Here is a 20690-nt window from a genome sequence, read left to right as displayed (position 1 = left end):
TCGTTAAAGTTTGTATGTAATTTAATATTGTTATAATTATTTTTTAATTCTATTAGAAAGTTAAGAAGTAATCAGCCGACATCTCTAAAAAACTGGATTTTAAAATAAAATACGAGACTTTTCTTTATTAAGGTAACGATAAACCTTAAAATATAGAAAACAGTTGATATTTGTGTATACATCTTAATTTTTGGAAATGTATTTAATTAAGAGGAAACATCGTAAAAAACTAAGAATCGAATACTATACATGTCCCAAAATCACTTTGAAATTAACTTAAGAGCATCCCCCTCAAAAAAAAATCTATATTTTTCCCTTTGATTTAGTGCTATTGTAGCTTCATACATCATACCGAGTGTGGTACAAATTGATATAACGATTACCGAAATCACATATGTGTATTTCATAAGTGGGTGCACATTTCCAAATGCTATCATAAACGTATTTTTTGCTAAATAATTATTGTAAACATCAATTTTGAATAAAATAGCTTCAGTATTTAAGCCAGTTATTAATATCTCAATTATTACTCGAGCTATCACGTGCACAGGCGGACGGACGGACGGACAGACAGTCACCGCTTAATCGATTTCTTTTTTCATTCTAATCATTTATGTATACATTTGTCCGCCCTTTCATATGAATTTATCGCTTTTATTAAAAGCTGTATTCTGAACTTATTCCACCTTAGCCATTTAAAGGATTAAAACAAAAATTTTTAGCACCAAAAAGTGCTCTGGTTTTGTTTCTTTGTCTTCTGAACTTCACTTTTTCCTTTGACATTTTTTTTTCTTCAATATGACGTTGCTGTTATCAATTAGGCGGGATCTAAAGAAAACAATAAAATATAATTGCGCTGCTAGAAAATACTTTTTTTTTTTTAAAGAATTCAGGAATAAAAATCCAAGCCTGTGAAAACTCACCTTTATACAAATTCAACTAACCGACCTTGCTATGAATGCTTTTAGAAGCCTAGTGAGTTCACCTGTCCTCAAAATATCTTGAAAAAGCAGGACCTTTAGCGTATCAAAACCAAAACTTTAAAACTGTGCAAGCTCATTTTGATTAGTCTTCGGGTCAGACAAGAGTTATTTAAAACCTTCCTTGTATTACTTAAGTACCTAAAGAGCAATTGTTTAGCAGAAGATTTGGTAGTACAAAATATGCAAAATTTTTCAAAATACGAAATAAAACTCGCATATTTTTAAATCGAAATTTGTTTATTTTAGTAATTGATTTAGCAAATATCTACATACATATAATGCAAGTAAAACTATTTTTTAATAAAGTAAAAGAGTTATTGTTTTTAATCATAATACAAATAATAAAGTGTAGCAACACCGAAAAATTTTGGTGTATCATGAACGTAAGAAATGTAACCGTCTTTATCCGCATCCCACAGGAAATTGACCAAAGAACAATAGCCTTGCATTATCTTCTCGCCGATGGTAACGACGCAAATATAACGGTATCTGTAAATATTGTTAAAATAATACTTGTAATAAGTTAACGTATACATATGTATGTATGTACATATCGACACCTGAGCGGGAGATCGACCTATCTCGGCAGCCTGTTCAAAAACGCCCTATCTCAGAATTTGATTGAAGAACGTCATATCGCAGAATTCGGCTAAAAAATCTCACTCAGGTTTCGATATGCTCCAGAATAAATTAGTTTTTATATTTTAGTTTTTTTTTGTAATTTTTGAAACTTTAATTTCACTAAATGAACCTTTTTTAATTTAGATTTTTTTAATACCTAAAAATTTACAGATAGTAATTGCCAAGTTTCGTAATACGCATAGAAATTCTTAGCAGCCACAGGTCACAGCGTTATAATGCATCTGGTAAGCCGATTGCAGTATGTAATTCCATACTGATTACAGCTCGGTAAGGTGGGTAAATTCATGAACGAAATTAATATTGCACAAAAGTAAAATCCTATGCACATCGCACACTAAATACAAAAGGGACGCAACTCAAAATTTCCCCAAATTGACTTTTACCATACTTCACTTCACTTAGCGGTTATGATGTATATAATAAAAATCATAATTTTGAAAATAAAATTTGATTTTATATTTTTCCAAAAATGGTGAATAGAAAAAAAAAAAACAAAGAAAAAGCATTGTCCCTATACAAGTGAATGGGAGTGGGAATGGGAAGTGTTCTTCTAAAAGAGGTGGAATGAATTTTCTGTTTGTTATCTTTTTTTGGCGCCGTAATCGCCTAAGCGATTTTAGAAGAGTCCAATAGTCGTTTCTCTATTGTTACAATTGATGCCTTTCTGAATTGCGAAGTGAAGTCAAGTTCTCAGAGGATGCCTTCCTCTTCCTCTGCTACCACATTCGTACGACATGATCAAGCCAACAGAGCGCTGTATTTAAATTCGCTGTCGTTGCGAAGCTCATGCAACTCATCGTGGGCTTGTTCGAGTTGCAATCACAACCGCAGTGTTGCGCGAATCATTTAAGTATCGCGTTCTGTATGAATTTCTGGCAATGTATTATCAGTTGGGCAGTTGCATTTTTCATCAGTACGGCAGTAATGCCGCTTTTATTACGTGCCTCGAACAGGCCCCGTTCCACTGTCTGCGATAGTAACCGCCTCCAACACGTAAGGACCCGTAAATACAATACATTAGATAGCACTGTAAAACCCTGGACTCGATTCACAGCGTTCGCAATCGAATGATATGAAAACAGTGAACAAAATTAAGCGACCTGTGTCTGTTCGAGCTAAGTAAGTAATTACCACAATATTGCAACCTTGGTGCAAAAAATTGCACAGTAAAAATATGTATAGTGTAAAAGATCTGATAGTAATGACAAACAAGTTTTGTTCATCGAACGTATGATGTAGGCAGAGTGGTCCTAATTTTCGCGTAGAACGTGGTGTTCTTTAATAAAAAAATAACCCCGCCACATTTATTGAAGCGAACACACCATTTTCTTTAATGCAATCCATCGATAAATTGGCGGCCGCTGTGGCTTAGTGGTTAGAGGTGTCTACAATCAATCCGTAGGAACTGGGTTCGATCTCTGGTTCGAGCAACATCTAAAAGTTTCTGCCTTGAAAAATAATCTAATCTGCCGTTCGAAGGCGGCGTAAATCGTAGCTCCCTTCATTTATATTATAACATTAGGACGCACACTACAAATTCGGGGAGAAGCTCAGCCAAACACTTACCAAAAGTGTAAGCGCAAAAATACAGCGGCTGCCATAAATAAGTAAACAGACTAATATTTTGAACTCAAGTCCATATTTTTCAAGTTTTATTTAGATAAACATAAAAGTCACTTATATATTTGAAAATACGGGATTTTAGCTACAATAAGAGCTGCATAAGTTAAAATTAAAAAGTTGCTTCCACTAACTAATGGCGGTTTGAATAAAAAATACAAGAATTCAGTGTGTGAAAAATAAGTAAACACTTATGTTAATGGCCGCAGTGACCGCCATTATTTCGCGACATTCTTGCGAAACGAGTCGGCATGGAAAGTACATATTTTCTACACATTTCTGGGGTAAAAGACAGCCAGATCTCCAAAATTAAATCCTTCAGTTCAGCCAGATTTCGAGGACCCCTTTCACTTACTTGAGCTTTCAGCCACGCCCACGCGTTTTCAATTGGTGACAGGTCAGGGCTTTGCGGAGGCCACTCCAAAGCATTAACATTAGCATCAGCTATATATTTTGTAACAATTTTGGCCTTGTGAATAGGTGCGTTGTCCTGTTGTAGAACGAAATCCTCTCCTATTAGACGCTTACCTTCAGGAATAATCACGTCTTTCAGCAAGTTAAGGAAAACTTGGGAATTAGTTTTGCCTTCGAGTACCACTATTTTGCCTACTCCATAAGCAGAAATGCATCCCCAAACCATCAAGCCTTTATCGCCGGACTTAAGAGTAGGTTTTGTGCACTTGAGGACAACGCTTCATCATGCTTGCGCCAAACATACATCTGGCCCCCACTATATTTCAATCGAATCATGGATTCATCCGTCCATAGTATTTTGTGCCAAAAACTTTCGGGCTTTAAGACATGATCTGAATAAAACTTCATCCTCTTTTGGAGATTTATTTTGCTTATGAACGGAATTTTCCGAATAACTCTCCCATGCAGCCTTCTGCGAATAGTGGAGAGAGATGGTGCTGTTTTACCTTCTGATACGAGCTTGGAGTAAATTTTCGGAGCAGAAAGCATTGGGTCTGCTGCTGACATGTTTTTTATTCGAGTATCTAGCTTTTTTGTAGTAATTTTCGGGCGTCCCTGGGAATATCTGCGATCAACGCGTCCATCGTTCTTGAAGGTTTTAATAACCTTGAATATTGCCGCCGATGTTTTATTAAAAGTTTTGGCAATACTTCTGTAAGTTTCCCCTTTATTGTGAAGATTAATTATAGCTTTTCGCTCTCCTGTACTTAAACGCGCACAATTTGCCATTATTTGAAATAAAAATTAGGATTTTGTAATATAACCGAAAAAAATACAAGAATTTTATACTTACAATGTAAAACATATACCCCTTGCGTTTCTAACTCGACGTCTAGCAAAAACTGCACTTTATTTCACTTTTATTCAAACAAATTATGACAAATTGCACTTGTTTACTTAGTTTTGGAGCATCCGAAAACTAGGTTTGCAACAAACTTTGCGAATAAAAAACGAAAATGACCAAAAATAATTTCGATTTTCACGAGTTATGACAGTAAACAATGTAACTTCTTTGTGAAAATACAATTTTGGAAAATGGACTACTACGTTTACAGTTATTACCAGAAACGCTAACGTCCTGACTTTGTTTACTTATTTATGGCACCCGCTGTATTATAATTACACTGAAGTGAAAAGCTCAACTTTTGCAATGAAACCAAAACGCCGAAACACGTGAACTTAACTTTAAGTCGTAGATTACGATTCTGTGTTCTGACAAATTTAGAAAATAAAAATCAAATTTTAACAGCGAAAAACGGAGTACCTGTTTTTTACATGAAAATCTTCGTATTAATGAAGAAAATCGATGGATAAATAAAAAAGTTGTTTTTGTTGTTTCAGGTAATTTTTCCAAGACAAATTTAGAAAACAAAAATCAAATTTTAACAGCGAAAAACGGAGTACGGAAGCCTGTTTTTTTACAAGAAAATCTTCGTATTAATGAAGAAAATCGATGGATAAATAAAAAAGTTGTGAATGGTCAAAGGAAAATGCGTAATGGTTTTTTGCGTGAAATATAAGAAGCAAAGAATGTTACTCATACGCGATGTAAGTTGGTACATAGCCATTAACTGCAGTACCATGCCATGGCTAACCAGAATGGTGAAGCTGTGTGGTATGTAGCAAGAGCTGTCAAAAGTTAAAATATTCTAAATGCACTAAACTTGCCACAATATGTAGCTGTGGTTATGGTGTATTATTGCTTATGTAGCTGATGTAGCTAGCGAAATAGCTTGTGGCTGTGGTACTACATTCTGGTTAGCCAGTAAGGCGTATCACGAATGTCAGTTTCATTTGAATACTTATGCCGAGAAAAAATATTGGTTGTAACTTTTTATTTTATGCACCCGCTAAGATTTGATACCTTCACTATTTTTGGAATTACTATCCCTAATTTTTATTTTTAAACTATATATCTAAAGCCCTCAAAAAAAAAACGGCGACCTTGCTAAAAAAGGGTTACGCTTTATTCACAAACAAAAAAGTTATACTGTTTTCGTGATTCGAGTACGCTGTATCCCTTCCGATTGTCAAGTTTAGCAAAAATATGCCCATATATGTTCTGTGTCTGAAACTGCAAGTGGAGATTCACTTACAACAAGGACAAAACTCTCGGTGTTTTGAGTATGGCATAAAATGTCTGATAAATTGATTAAATTTCTCGTTAGTAAGTAATGGAAATATGTATACATATCGAGCATCTAGTTGCATTTCTGCATCAAAAATAAAATTTAGAAAAAAAAATATCGCTTACATATTTTTGGCAGATAGGGCTCAATATGTAATACTTCTGGGCACCGAAATGTTTACTTGGAATTCGAATAATTTTGTTCGAATAATGATAATGCAAACGAAATTGCAAAATTGGAGGTGCAGTATTTTCAAATCTATTCTAGTCTATCAATGCTATTAAAGTTAAAGATTGACGTCCGATACTTTCCAATGCTTTTGGAAGTGGTGCTGCTTGTAAATTAAATTATTCTTGGAATAAGGGACTAGTTATACTAGACTAGAAATGTAGACGGCTAACAATTAGTAATTGCTACTGCTTCCGGTATTTGCTCGATTGCAATTTCGCATCATTTCTTATCAGGTAATAATAACTGTCTCGATCCCCATTGGTTTAAAAGAATCATTGAACTTGATGGTATTCGCGCTGTGTCGCTGCAGTTGTATTTTTCCTGAACTCTGTCCCGCATTTACAGGTACATAGAGATCCGGGATAGCACTCCATTCCTCGTCTTTATATGTAGTTGAATTTTTTTGTGATAAAATAATATTTTTCAATAACTACGTTTATATATTTACGAATTGTAAATCTGCCCACTATTGGAATCTTAGCTCGTTCCCAAATTCCAATAAGTTTTTTTTTTTTTTTTTAAATTAACTCGGGTGAGTAAATGTAAACCTACACACACAAGTAATAAAAACATTAACACTTTTTTGTTTGTGAATAAAGCCTAACTCTTTTTTTAGCAAGGTCGCCGTCGTTTTTTCAGGGCATTAGATGATTTACAGTAAACAAATAAAAATCTAGGGATAGTAATTCGAAAATAAGTGAAAGTATAAATTAAATGGTTTTGAAGGCCAAAATTGTTTAATGGCGAATTATAGTCCTGAGCGAGACCTTTTTAACGACATAAAGTTTTTAAAAATCAGATATCAAATAAGAAAGTTATAGAAAAAACGCGATTTAGCGTAGATAAGTGTTAAAAATAAAACTGACACACGCTAAACTTTTTTCTTTCACATGTCGTGATACGGCTTAATGGCCATACTCGTACAGGGCGTATGAGCAACATTTCCCATTTATTTCAAATGGAATACAAATCCTTACTGACTAAAGCAAAGGATCATAAATACTACCCAAAGTAATTTAGCAGGACACAACGTACTGTTCCAAATGGGAGATATGGATCATATTCTGAAAGCTCATTTAACTCAGACAGGGTTCTGAATAAAGGCGAGAATTTCACATATTTAGATTTCGGAAATCCCAAATTTAATAGTGAAACATGCCGCAAGTTATGTGACGGAACATTTAAAGATAACTTATCCAAGAGACTAGAGCAATCGACAGTGCCTACTATTTAACAATTTAAGCCAAGCAGTTGACAACGAGATTCATCCGAAAACTTTAGGGAACGCAAGGCGAAATTTGATAAAAACTTTTTGAATCATTTCAGTCCGGTTTGTATAGACGGACTGATATCACCAAAGTAAAATAGAGAATGTTCAGGGTATATGGACCGACTATTACGATGAACAAATGCGAGCATAGCATAAGCTTTGGAAATGACGTAATTAATATTAGTTGAGAAGAATAGTCTTGAGTCAAAGTAAACTCCTTAATTAACCTCAACGACCGATTTAAGATTATAGCCGCCAATATGATATGTACTTGGTTTGAACAGGAAGAAGCGCCATGAGTGTAGGTAATCGAGCTCAGATTGCAACAATATGGAGTCTTGTGGGTTTCTGATCACTGAGTAAACCTTGAGATCGTCAGCATATAATAAATACTTAGACGACAGAAAGCATGACCCAAAATCGTTTACGAATAGGACATATAAGAGAGCACTCAAGATACTACCTTGAGGGAAACCCGAAGTGAGTTGGATTTTTTTCATTCATAATGAAAATATCTTGGGGGGAATATGACCTGACGGTATACAGTTCCGTAATCTACGACCAAAAATTAAGCTTACGTGTCTCGGCGTTTTTTTTCGCGTCATTTTACGCTTCCTGCAGTGTTATTGACCAAAATTGACAAAACGAATACCGCAGTCTTGGAAATCATTCGATCGAGTATGCCGCGATGGCTTGGAATATTGGCATTAGCCACATGCGCAGAAGTTCTTTTTGTAGCCATAAACTGCAATTAAGCTTTCCTCTTAGTTATTGCTGCAAATGGAATACAACACTTTAAACCAACACTTTTTCTTCCCATTTTTTTTTTTTTTTTACTAATTTCATATACACCTTATACACTTACTCACCGGTCAAAATGTTGCGATTTTACACGATTTTTTATCTCCTCACTAATTTGTGCGCACAGTACCAGCGATTGTTTTGGTGAATATGTAAAGTTCTCAAAAGCATTGTTCATCACCGTTTTTATGATTTTCTCACAGGCCTCCTTATTCAGAGGATATTTCGGTTCTAGACGATATGTGGGCAGATATTTTAGTACCGGCTGTAAACACACAGAGATTGGCGAAGTTAAATTGCTGTCGTGTCGTGACAAAGACATTGTCTTACCCGCGCTTGGGGAACTGCAAATGCTACACTAACTCGACGCAACGATTTGAGGGAATTGCGCTTCTGGAAAATAAACATAAACTATACATTAAAATCGATGGTATAAGTGAATTTGTCTAAAAACGTGTGCATATCATTTGTCTGTCGCTGCTTAGTTACGCATTCATCTAAATACATATGTGCAAACATATGTAAGTATGTATATATATATGTATGTATGTAGTCTAAAATACGTAAATAGTGAAAGGGTGGCGTAGGGTGGCGTTGAAGTTCTGCGTGTTTGGCTGGCATCGCTTTTCCGCAACGTTGTGTTGATTGCTTGATTCATTTCAATTACATTTAATGTCTTCGCTAACGTTTGCCATAAATCATAATTTCGTTAGCAAATATGTAAATGCACTAATACAAATTGAACCAAGAGAATTCGTGTATTATTGTAACAAATTGCCAATATATTAATCCGGATATAAATTGACAGCTTTAACGTATTGTATTACTTGTTACCTCTTCCCTAGCCTGACCTAGGCACAAATCTACGAGGTTAGACCAATTATCTGCCATTGAGAACTAACGAAATGTAAACATATTTTGACCTGGTTTGCGAAATTTGCTAAATGTTAAATCGATAGGATGTAATATAATTTTGCATATAATCTACGTAAATATTTGTAATTAAGTATGTAGTTGTGTACAAATTCTCAGCACATCTTGCGCTAATCCATGTACATAAGTCGACCGGAAAGGGAGAATGAACTGGCAATTGTGGTTTCTCCATAATTAGCTAATTTGAATATCAAGTGTAGATATACATACGTACATATGTTTGTATAATTAAACAAAATCACGCAATTCCTTTGCAAAGCTAAATTTCTTACTACAATGTAAGAACGTACTTCTGGTGGTTCCATGATGTTTTTGAAAGAATAAGAAGATTAGTGAAATATTTAAAAATAAATCCAATAAATAAGAAATTGAAGTTTTTTCAAAAGTTTTGTTTGCTTCGCTTTCAAATACTTTATGAGACATTTCCGAGGATGCCAATAGATCTTACGTTTTAAGTATTGTGCATACATTTACTTAAACATTTTTTTTTTTACCTAAAAATCCGTTTTCTTTCATGTTTCTCACCACGAACTTATTCATCTACATATATGTATATCGCTAGCTTAGAGTGAAAAGTTTCTAAATTAAGTTCTTATGAAAACTCATATTTTGATATAGGAAGCAAGGGATATATGAACGGAAAATTTGCTAAGTTCAAAAGAGGCACCGAAAATCCGACAAAACCAAAATAATACGAACTCTTTTAATAAAGAATGATTGGCGCTCCTTACATGACAGTTGTAGTAGACGTCGCAAGGACCCACGTGGCCCCGTTCGATGGCGACGATGTCAGCTTTTGTTCTTACGAGGACATCAACCAATCGGGCCCCATTAGGAATCTTCAGAGAAGAAAGGCGCCTAAACCTAGTCGACGGCGAAGAAGGACGCGTTAACCTATTTGAACAGCGAAAAAAGATGCGTAAACTTATCATCGCGTTCAACTATGTTTTTGAGTTTTTGGGTAATGATGCTGACGTGACAGTCCTTGGATAGGTATAAATCTATGTTTACGTGTATTTCTTCGGCGTCAACTAGGTTTACGCGTCTTCTCTCGCCGAAGCTTTTTTACGCGTCTTTTTTCGCCGATTCGTCCTTTTTCGCCGTCAAAACAATGCCGCGCCTTTATTCGTGTGACGATATGTACATATGTATATCAACGAGTAGTGTTGTTAGAAGAGCTGATTCAGTTTGGTTCCATTTTTACCTACAATTTACTTCTGAATTCGTCTTGGTTTACGCAAAAATGTTTGCACATCAAAAATATAAATTCGATATTAAAATACATATGTATGTATGTATGTGTTGCAATATTTTTATTTTATTTATTTATTTATTTAGGTTTTCTATATAATATAGTACATATACACAGTCAAAAATCCATTTACGACACTTTTGTATAGAAATATTTTATATGCAAGTACACAGTTACATAAATATGTGTGTACGTATGTAAGTGCTAAATACACAATATTTAATTATAGATATAAGACATACATACAAACGTTACATACATATACACATAAACATAGAAGTTTACAGATTTACATACATATTACGCAAGAACATCCAAAACAACAACTACATTTTATACTAATACAACAATTACGAAAATATTTTTTGTATAAGGTAAAAAATAAAAAGGAGCCTTTTTATTTAAATTCAATCACTCTTGGCATCAGTTTATCTTATCCATCGATAGATTCATGCATCACGTTTATACGCACATACAAATGTATGTATGTATGTATGTATATCTCTTGCGGTATGTAGATGTATGAAGGTAGGTCGCTTTCTGTAATGCAACAGTAGCAAAAGTATAGGAAATAAACAATACATATGTGCATATGCTATTGCATGAATTTTTGCTATATGCAGGAATTGATATTTACTTATATAGTATACATATGTATGTATAAATATCAGTTTATATTAGTTATACATACATTTACATATGTACTAAATCATTATTTATTTTTTATGAGTTACTAGTTGAATTTTGTATAAGTTTATTTAATTTTTATTTATTTAGGGACAAATTCGCTAATACATATACATAAGTAGTTTTTATTTCATAAATTCATAAGTGCATACCGAGTCATAGAGAAAGTTGTTTGATTGTGGACGTTCAGGAAATACTCGTACATAGTATATCATACACACATATTTTTCGCAGTGTTGGCACATTGGTGAACTAAAATGTGTTGATTTAAAGACTGAAAGGTGATTATAATTGATTAGTTTTCTTTTACAGTAAAAGTGATTCAGTTTAAACGTTTTAAATTTAATTAATAAAAACCAAATTGCCACTTCATTGCGAAACATTGGAACTCACTGAAGTTAAGAAGTCAGGTTAACAGCACTAATAAAAATTAAAATAGGGATCATTTATAATCTTTTTATTTTACTTTAAAATTCTACTTATGATAACTAAATGAATTTATCCTGGCGTTTTTTTTTTTGATAATATTAACCATGATAAAAACATAACAAGGTAAAACCATTGAGAGGCAGTGTGACGTTTTCCAGCAATATAATTTAAAAACAACAAAACATATGTGAACAATTTAATTTTTTTATTTTAAATTTTATATGATTTTAAAATGTTTGCAAACGTCAGAAAAAAAATTATGGCCGACGAATTGAGAGAATGAATTTACCTGGTAATGTATTTATCATGAATATAACAATGACGAATTTTCAGTGTGCATTGAAATGACAAAGTTAAGAAATATTTATAAAAGCCGTGCCATTATTTTAGAAAATAACATCGATAGGGAAAAAATTACCGAACACCGAGTAACCGAATAACAAACTTCGGTGTGAAGACCCCTTATATGGCATTTTGTTCGCGCTGCTCCAACACAGTCGAAATGACTGAGTGAGTAAAGTAGTGACGTGCCCTTCGAGAGTTCCAGGTTGGATTTTTTTTTTTTAATTTCATTTAATTTTTATGATATTAAAGTATTTAGGTTTATTTCCTAATAAAATTGTTGCCAAAAAATATTTTCTCGCTTCATTTTCGTATTTTTTAGAGTAAAGCAGAAAGAAATTATGTTTTTCCCCGTGGTACAATTATTTTAAGCGTTCTGTCTTCCCAGAGAGCGCATATTCCGATCTGCTTTATTTGAAAAACATCATTGTAGCCCACGCTAAAAGGTTGACTGTAAGAGAAAAGGCATATTTTCGAATACCATATACCTAGAGTGACCAGATTTCTTTCTTTTTCTTTGTAGTGCGACTCAGAACGTCATTTTGAGGGCAAAGCTCGGAACATTTCTTGGTATCCAAACATACAATTTTGTTTTAAGAATAAAAAGGCTTAATAGAGTTTTATTTAGAACAAACCAAAGAGAAAATTTTTTTTAACTATACAAATTTAATTAAGCGACAACCAAAAGCAAAACCATCGAAAAGTAAAAGAATCAACATTGTAATGCGTCAAAATGAAAATAATGAAGCACGAATTTCGATATGAAAGAAAACTCTCTGGGAAGGCAATACCTGTAATAATTGTACCATGTGGCAAAATATTCCCAAAAATTATAAAGCAAAACAAAAGCAACTTTGCAAAGCAATTTGTTTTTGTTTTACCTGTTAGACCATGGAACGATTTATTCACATAGAATTGGAGATAAGGCTGAATACCTGTAATAATTGTACCATGGTTTTCTCCCATATTTTTCCTTTTGTGACCTGCTCGGAGCCAGCTATCAAATTAGTGATTTTTTTTTTATTTTAAAGACGTAAGACAGCTTACTGAATACCAAATAGTCTCAAAATCGAAGTTCACTTCGAAAAGTCTCTATTAGTGACTAGAGGCTGCTTACTGAATACTGGCCTTAGAATTTTTTCCAGGATTACGAGGAGTCAAACATAATTATTGTCTAATGATAGGGCAATAAACGTGTTGGTTCGACCAGAAAGGGGTATTAAATGAATTGGTTTGAGCTGCCCACATCACATACATATGTACATAGACACGTTAGGTTTGTTGATGTAGGTCGATTCCCATAAGGAATCCCTATGAAGCAGTCCGAGCTCTTCATCTGCGATTGGTGGAAGTTCATCTCCGATGGCCGCATTCACGGGGCGAAATGTGATGAATGTACGAGTTTTTCTGGATAAATAACGTTTAAGTCACATCTGCAGTCTGTCTAATTCAGCGGATGGCGTACTTGTGACTACACTCAGAAAAAAGTCGGGCCAATATATTCCTCTCAACACATGATTTGGTAACTATAAACAATAATGTAACTATAACCAGATCATGTGTTGAGAAAACCATATTTAGTTGACGTAACTAAACTCTTTTCTCAGTGTAAAAGGTCAATTCTGCGCTGGTAACAAATATTTTGTAACCGGTAAATAAAGTTTAAGTGAGAACTTTTCTTAATAAAATATTCGGTAACGTTCAGAATAGGCCCAAGAACGTCATTCAGAGAAAATAGTTGATTTCTAATGTGCCTAGAGGGCACTGTAGATTCAAGTAAGTCTCTTTTGCATTAACCCAACTGGAACTGCTTGCTGGGCAGAAGGATGTGTTAATTTACGAGAAGCAGAACGCCCTAAGATAAACCCTAAAATATTTACTCGAGCTTTTATTTGGAGTACGTCATAGCCATTGGCCTATTCAAGTTGTCTTCGATTGCATAGAGAAAAATGTTTGATTTCGTGAATCACAAGTCATTTATGTCAAAACGAGCTGTGTATGGGACCGAAGAAGCGATACCGAGCACGTGGATAATTTGCGACCTACAGCATTAGTCCCGGTGTGAGAGGATTTTTATACAGTTTTAGTTTCACTATTCAGCAAACTTTTAACTTTTGAACTCGTCTTAGATAAGGTGAGCCATTTCTAATATGTAGATTTTGGATAATTTAATTCGAAGCTTAACTCAGTTTTGCTCTGTAACATCAGGTTTTTTTTTTTTTAAATATCCTAACCCAAAAATGCGAAAAATGCTGTTTCGGCATATTTTCGAGGTTACGTAGCATAGGGAAGTTTTTGTTACTCGAAAAATTATGCATACCACATATCGTTAGGTTTGCTCCAATATATTTTTTTCATCGAAAAATTTGAATTGAGGCAATTTCATTATTGCCCCTTTGTTTATAAGTGTATGCATACTAGGGCTGTGCGATTATTCGATTACTCGAGCAAGTTGGATAATCAATTATTCGGTTAATCAATTACTCGAGTAATCAAGATTTTGATTACTCAAAACGATGATTAATCGAGTTACTTGAAATATGATTACTCAAAAAAAATAATTTTGCTCGTTAAAAGAGTTTGCTTTGGAAAATGCTTATTTTCTTTTTTACTTTCTGTATATGAAAAAAATTTTTTGATTAATTTTTGAAAACAGGAACGTTGTTTTCAAAGTATCAAGGAACTTTAACTACTTTATACATATGTAAAGAGTGGAAATGTTGATTACTCATTTTACTCGAAATGTTGATTAATCATAAAGCAACTTACTCAAATATTTTTGTTTTTTGTTAATTAAAAATCTTGATTATTCCAGTGATTGAACTTTTGAGTAATCATAATTTCCAATTAATCGAATAATTGAGTTATTTACTTTATGTTTAATTAAAATTTAGAGTAATCAATTAATCGCACAGCGCTAATGCATACCCTTTGAAAAAAATGCACCGTACTAGTTTTCAAAATAAATTCAAAATAAAATTTCCCGCAGTTTTAGGTTAGGGTATTTAAAAGACTTGGTGCGATAGAGCAATTCTGAGTTCAGATTCGAATTCAGCGACTCAAAATCTATTAGAAATGGTTAGCCTTATCTTAGATAAAATTTTCATGTCTGAAAATTCGCCTATGTATGTTCTTAAGTTTTATATTTAACATTTATATAGCACTCAGCATAATTTGATTTGATTAGAAATGGAGAGTGTTGCTGTTTTTTTCGACTTCAATTTGCGCCAACACTGAATTGGACTTCTAAGTAGTGTGGTTTATAATAAAATTATTCCTAAACTAGATGTTTTCATTAAAATTACTATTTTATAAAATTAAATATTTAATTTTGGTATATTAGATGCACAATTAATAATAAAAAATCAGTTCTATTGGTGAATAATTCTTGTTAACGAGCCAGTCATTATTCCAAGTATTTAATATTATCACTCTCTCAGTAAACTAATAACTCTGATTAAAATCATTGAAAGGAGCTAGGTTTTTTCATACACCCCGTGTTACAATTATGAGCGCATCACATATTGACAAGTTAGTTAGTTATTTTTTTTTATACAAATATTGTTTATTCTTTAACAAAATATATGTGTATTATGAAAAAAATTAATAAACTGATAAAAATTTTAATATTTTTTTTTTGTGGTGCCCTTATAATTATGACACGAGGTGTAATGGCACATTTTACGAAAATATGCATTTAAACAAATTTGACTAACTATTCAAATAATGCATAAGTATTTTATACGAAGGATGTAGCTTTTGTAAGATATTGACACATTATAATATTTATTAATACGATTTTTAATTATCAAATTTTGTTCTAATTTCCCAAACCGTTCATTTTCATATTTACGTTCTTGCGGCCTTAAACTGGTTTCGTGAAATAGTTTAACATGGATATAAATATACACTTAGTGCTTTTAATGCGTTTAGATGTCAAACATATTTGTAGGTGTATAGGGAAGTGATGAAAGTCGTGGTGAGTATACTTTAATTTAATATTAAGAAATTCTTGTGGATAGGTGCGGTTTGATTTTGAAAATGCTGTCTATTCTAACATTATACTACTTATTTTAATAAATACGATGTGTTAGTTAGAGTTGTGCTAAATTAACGAATATGGAAATTTTAGAATGTATAAAGTTATAATCATAAATAAATAATAATAAATTAAATGAAATAAAAACAAACCAAGAAATATATTTAATAATAACGATTTTTTATTGTTATAATAAAGAATGGTATAAAAATTATGCGTTTTGATGGAACATTTATTAACACAGCGCAAGTTTTTAAAATCTACACATATGTAAATATCTCTCATATTTGCAAATAAATTCCAACCGATTTGACGAAAGCCGAAAATAACTTAAGAAATCGTCCAATAAGATCAAAACAAGCTGCTGAATTTCCCACAGCAGGTGCTAGATAGAAGCTACAATTTTCTAGTAAAATCTTTAGCAAAATTTTAAGGTATTTTAAAAGTATGTTCTTATAATTACAGCTAGTAAAGCTACTTTCCCTTCGAACGAAGTTAGCAGTGGTAACACTCTTTTTTTAATTTTTTCAAGATGCAGACAATGCATACATTATATTTAGTATTGGTTGCACGTACATATTATTATTTATATGTACAAGTGTCAGACATAATTTTTGGCACGGCAACCATTATTCGTTTTATGACCTTTTTTTAAGCCGATATGATAAATTTATTAGAATAATTTAACTTTGTATTTAGTTGAAACAATCCGATGCAGGTTTCTTTTTGCAGGTAATTTATATCTTACTGTCCTCGTTTAATTAAATTTACAGACTTTTGCCGCCGAATTTTAGACACACTTAAAACATTTTGTTAATAGTTCAACTAGCCGACAACTATTTTTGTGTTCCTTTATTGACAGTTAATTTTATAAGTAATCCGAAATTAAGTTTTGACTTTTCAGTTCGATAAATGAGCCCGAAACGAAATGAAATCCTTGAATACCAACGAAAAGTAAACCAACATATTCATTAATATTACGGTATCCGACGGATGCCAACCGCACGGATCTAATCAGATTCGTACAGTCGGAATAAGCGAGGGCGAAGGATTAGATTCGTGCGAATGGTATCTGTCGGACCGGAATAGGTGTGTTTCCAAGGCATCCCATTCTCATGAATCTAATTCTTCTCACTCGCTTGTTATGACAGTTCGTATCGGACTAGATCCGTGCGGATGGCATCCGTCGGATACCGTAAAAGGCATGTATAAGTATATTTGCATATTAGCTGCGTTCCTTATCTCCCAGAAATAGTCAGAAAAAGTCCGAAGTAGTCAGATTTAGTCCAAAAAGCGTTCCTTAACTCGAAAATGACAGCAACAATGAGAGAACAACACTCAGTGAGAGTGACTCTTCAGTCCGAAGTAGTCAGATTTAGTCAGATGAATTTTTGCTGGCAAAATCTTGAAAAGTGTCAAACTCAACTGAATACAAATTAACGGAAATTAAAGAATACGCAAAAAGTGAGAATAATATTACATATATACATATGTAAAAAGTAAAAAAAAAGTGAATTGAAATTGGAAGGAGGCAAAAAATAATTGATATAGTAAGTGTTTATTGTGCTTGTGTGAATGTGTTTTGAACATACATTTCTATTCTTGTTTGATGTTAGTTTCGTTGTTGCCATTCTTTGGACTAAAAATTTCGTCTTTTGCTTTCCTTTACTTTTCCCTGTTATTCTCTTTTTTTGAGCGCATTTTGCTTACGCTCTGGCATTTGGACACTTTTCAGATTTTAGTCCAAAAAGATAAGGAATGACCATATTACTATACTATAATAAATCGATTTAAAGGAGCTTCAAATTTCAAAGGTGCTAAGCTTTGAGTGATCGCTTGTGCAAGCAGACAGCTCGAATCGAATTACGGTATGGTGAAGACCGATTAGTATAGAAGAGTATTTGATAAAAAAATGTTTTAAAAACCACTTCAAATAAAGTCGGTTGTGAGTGCCATAGAATATCGCCCTTATTTTTTGCGACACTCGGCGCAATCCTTGGAACTTAACTCTGGTATAACCTGGAACAATGGTACGGAAATAGTCACAAAACAACCCAATAATTGGTGGCCTTGATTGAAAGGCGTTTTTAAATAAAAAATGACTTGCAACAAAAACTTATTTTAGTTATGAAAATCGGTCTAATTATGATGGATTCAGTCATAGTCCCGAACAAAACATGAACTTTAATTTTACTCAAAGAAAATTTTCAAATCGTTTGAAGTTTATAACGGTACTATTTAGCCATTCAAAAACAAATATCGCAGTTTTCATTTGCTGTGTTCCTGTGGTTGAGTGTGTGAAAATATACCCCTATATTAGCTACCATTGTTTTAAAGAAATCACAAGAATTAAACATAGACATATACACACCTTATTATACTGTTGCTTTAGCTTATTTGTGACAAATATGTAGGTATGTAGTGTATACAGACGCATCTACAAAACAACATCACACATATGTATATGTTTTTACAAAGATGTACACACTATTTTACGATTTGTTAAATATTTAGTGAAACACTATATATGATATTACGCATGTGATGGATGTCAAATAACTTTTTTTTATATCGATATTTTGTAGTAGCACTTGTAAAATTCATATTACAAGTTATTGCATTATATATTGATTATCTTTTACTGTTTTTGCTTAAATATTTTTAAAATTTAGATGCTGCATTTTAGAAAGTGTGTTTAATTATAAAAGCTTTTTCTGGAGGTGGTGATTGAATTTGGCTGGAATTATTGTGCATAAAACAATATGAAAAGGACCAATGTTCTCCTCTTCACCACTCTTGCGGCTTATTTGTAATTTAGTTTTTTTTTTTTGTTAGCTACGTTAGCTTTTTATTATTTACTAATCATTTGAACGGACTTTTCGCAATGAGCCACGGTTGAATTTACAAATTGACTCTAAGAGTGCTGATCGCGTGGGCTCACTGCCTTGTTCAGTGTCTATTGAAATATTTGGCGACGACGCTTGGCGTTCGACATTTGCTAATAAGGTAGGTTGCTTTGACGAAGAATGTTGTTGTTGCTGCTGCTTTTCGTGTGCTGTGCTTTGTTGTTGCTCAAAGGGTGGAGCTAGTGTGAAAATAAATATTTTTATTTTATTTTACAAAGGCATTTTAAATTTAATTGACATACATTTAATATCAACAAATTGGGATGTAGCAGCTGTACTTAATTCTCTTGGCATATGCATACTTAGCACGCTATCAGCTCGCTCGAACGGTGCAGTATCACCGCTGGTGCTGCTAGCAAATGCGGTGAGCGCAGCAGAGCCGCTGGCAGCGGATAGTGATAGCCGCCCGTTACCTGCTTGCAGCGATCCTTGTTGCTTCAATTTTGACTGTTTATGCTCAAGTTTCTATAAGAAAAAAAATTAATCACATTAATCAATAATATTTTTATTTTTATTACAAACCGCTTTTTGTTTTGATTTTCGCTTCTCTTCCTCTGAACTCATCATTTCCTGCACACGCACAATGCGCTTTTGATTTTTTACAGATTTTTGTTCGTCCCGCAGCCTTAAATCAGATTTTTGAGCAGCCTGTTTTAAAATTTCCTTAGCATTCAGTGACAATTTAAAATGTGTCCTCCTGGAATCTTCATTACAGCAGCTAAACCCGCCAGCAGCACTACTTGCATGCTGTGCAAAGAACTGGTGGCCAATTAGTTGTTGTAGCGACGGTAAGCCAGCTCTTACCGCTTCTTTTGATAATATACTCTCTAATAAGTTCTCTGCCATTATAAATATCGAAAATTTGCCTCTATAACATGAACCATATATATGTAAATAACGTATTCACTACTCACTTAAAGTTTCGGGACATTCGGTGATTTGTCGTGCTACAGACTCTTGCAAGGGATAGCCCATGGCCATTTCGAAAAGTACATGACCAAAACTGTACACATCTATATTTTCCACAGAATGAATTTTACTATGTTGTACGAAGAACGGTCGATAAAAAGCGGGCACGCCTAGTAGATAGTTTTCGATATCCAATAATTTAACACAATCATCCACAATCACGATGTTTCCAGCGTGCAAATGACCTTGTCAAATTAAGAGAATCATATGCATTACCAAAAATAGAATTGCGAATCAGATATTTGGCTTAACATACCGTATGGATATCCCTTAGAATGAATAAAGATTAAAGCCTCCAATATTTGACGTCCATAGATCGCTACTTGTTTCATGGTGAGTGCAGTTCTGCCCTTTGGATTGCCGTATTTACTAAGAAATGGGTTTTTTGGCGTGGCCATACAAAGTATATCTTTCAGAGTGCCTTGCTTGTAAAACCTATAAGAAAGATGATCAAAAACAAATTGTTAATACACCTGCGTTACAGCTATATATGTATGTGCAATATTAATTGTACTGCATTATTACCTCCGCACAACTATGCTACCGTTCTCGTTATGTGCCGCATACACAATCGTTTCGATGTGAGGATGCTGCAAGCCCATTAGACTTTTTAAAATGCTACCCAGTTCCTTGTCGTCTACATATTTATCGGGGCCATATTCGATCCACTCCAAAACAAGCTCCGATGGATCCACGTTACCTCCATCTATAGAGCCGCTACTACTACCGCCCCCGCCGCCATTACTGCTCGACGTTGCAAAATGTTTACCTTGGTGTGACTGCGAGCCACTTTTCACAAGTAACTTGTTTCCAGTCTTTTCCGGTGGTTTCGGTGATACTTTGAAGTAGTGTTTTCGTAATCGCCAACCTATTGGCCCAAGTGTGCTACCCAATGTCCAAATACCTTCGCTGCGCAAGCATAGCATGGCATTTTGCACAGCCTGATCTAAATATAGGAATGATAAAATGATATTAAAATATGT

General features: G+C 33.7%; 2 protein-coding genes across 2 annotated transcripts in view; both read right to left on the bottom strand.

Annotated features, from left to right (window-relative positions):
* Nucleotides 1-1210: 1210 nt before the first annotated feature.
* Nucleotides 1211-9095, bottom strand: LOC118742756 (tctex1 domain-containing protein 2). Its single transcript, XM_036475075.1, has 3 exons — nt 8481-9095; nt 8219-8415; nt 1211-1472 (listed from the first exon to the last, which is right to left on the bottom strand). Exons 1-3 carry the CDS (start codon nt 8556-8558, stop codon nt 1307-1309), a joined length of 441 nt encoding a protein of 146 aa, XP_036330968.1. The 5' UTR covers nt 8559-9095; the 3' UTR covers nt 1211-1306.
* A 9555-nt stretch (nt 9096-18650) lies between these two features.
* LOC118742755 (PX domain-containing protein kinase-like protein) overlaps nt 18651-20690 on the bottom strand; it is a 3678-nt gene continuing 1638 nt past the window's right edge. The window contains exons 3-8 of the mRNA XM_036475074.1: nt 20233-20653; nt 19964-20142; nt 19653-19892; nt 19261-19577; nt 18981-19203; nt 18651-18917 (exon numbers count right to left, since the gene is read on the bottom strand). Coding sequence (XP_036330967.1) covers nt 18691-18917; nt 18981-19203; nt 19261-19577; nt 19653-19892; nt 19964-20142; nt 20233-20653 — 1607 coding nt within the window. The 3' untranslated portion in view covers nt 18651-18690. The remainder of the gene's footprint in view (nt 18918-18980; nt 19204-19260; nt 19578-19652; nt 19893-19963; nt 20143-20232; nt 20654-20690) is intronic.

The sequence above is a fragment of the Rhagoletis pomonella genome, unplaced genomic scaffold (assembly GCF_013731165.1).
Source record: "Rhagoletis pomonella isolate Grant_MI unplaced genomic scaffold, Rhpom_1.0 Rhpom_scaffold_00007, whole genome shotgun sequence".
Taxonomy (NCBI): Eukaryota; Metazoa; Arthropoda; class Insecta; order Diptera; family Tephritidae; genus Rhagoletis; species Rhagoletis pomonella.
This window is presented reverse-complemented; position numbering and strand designations above follow the sequence as displayed.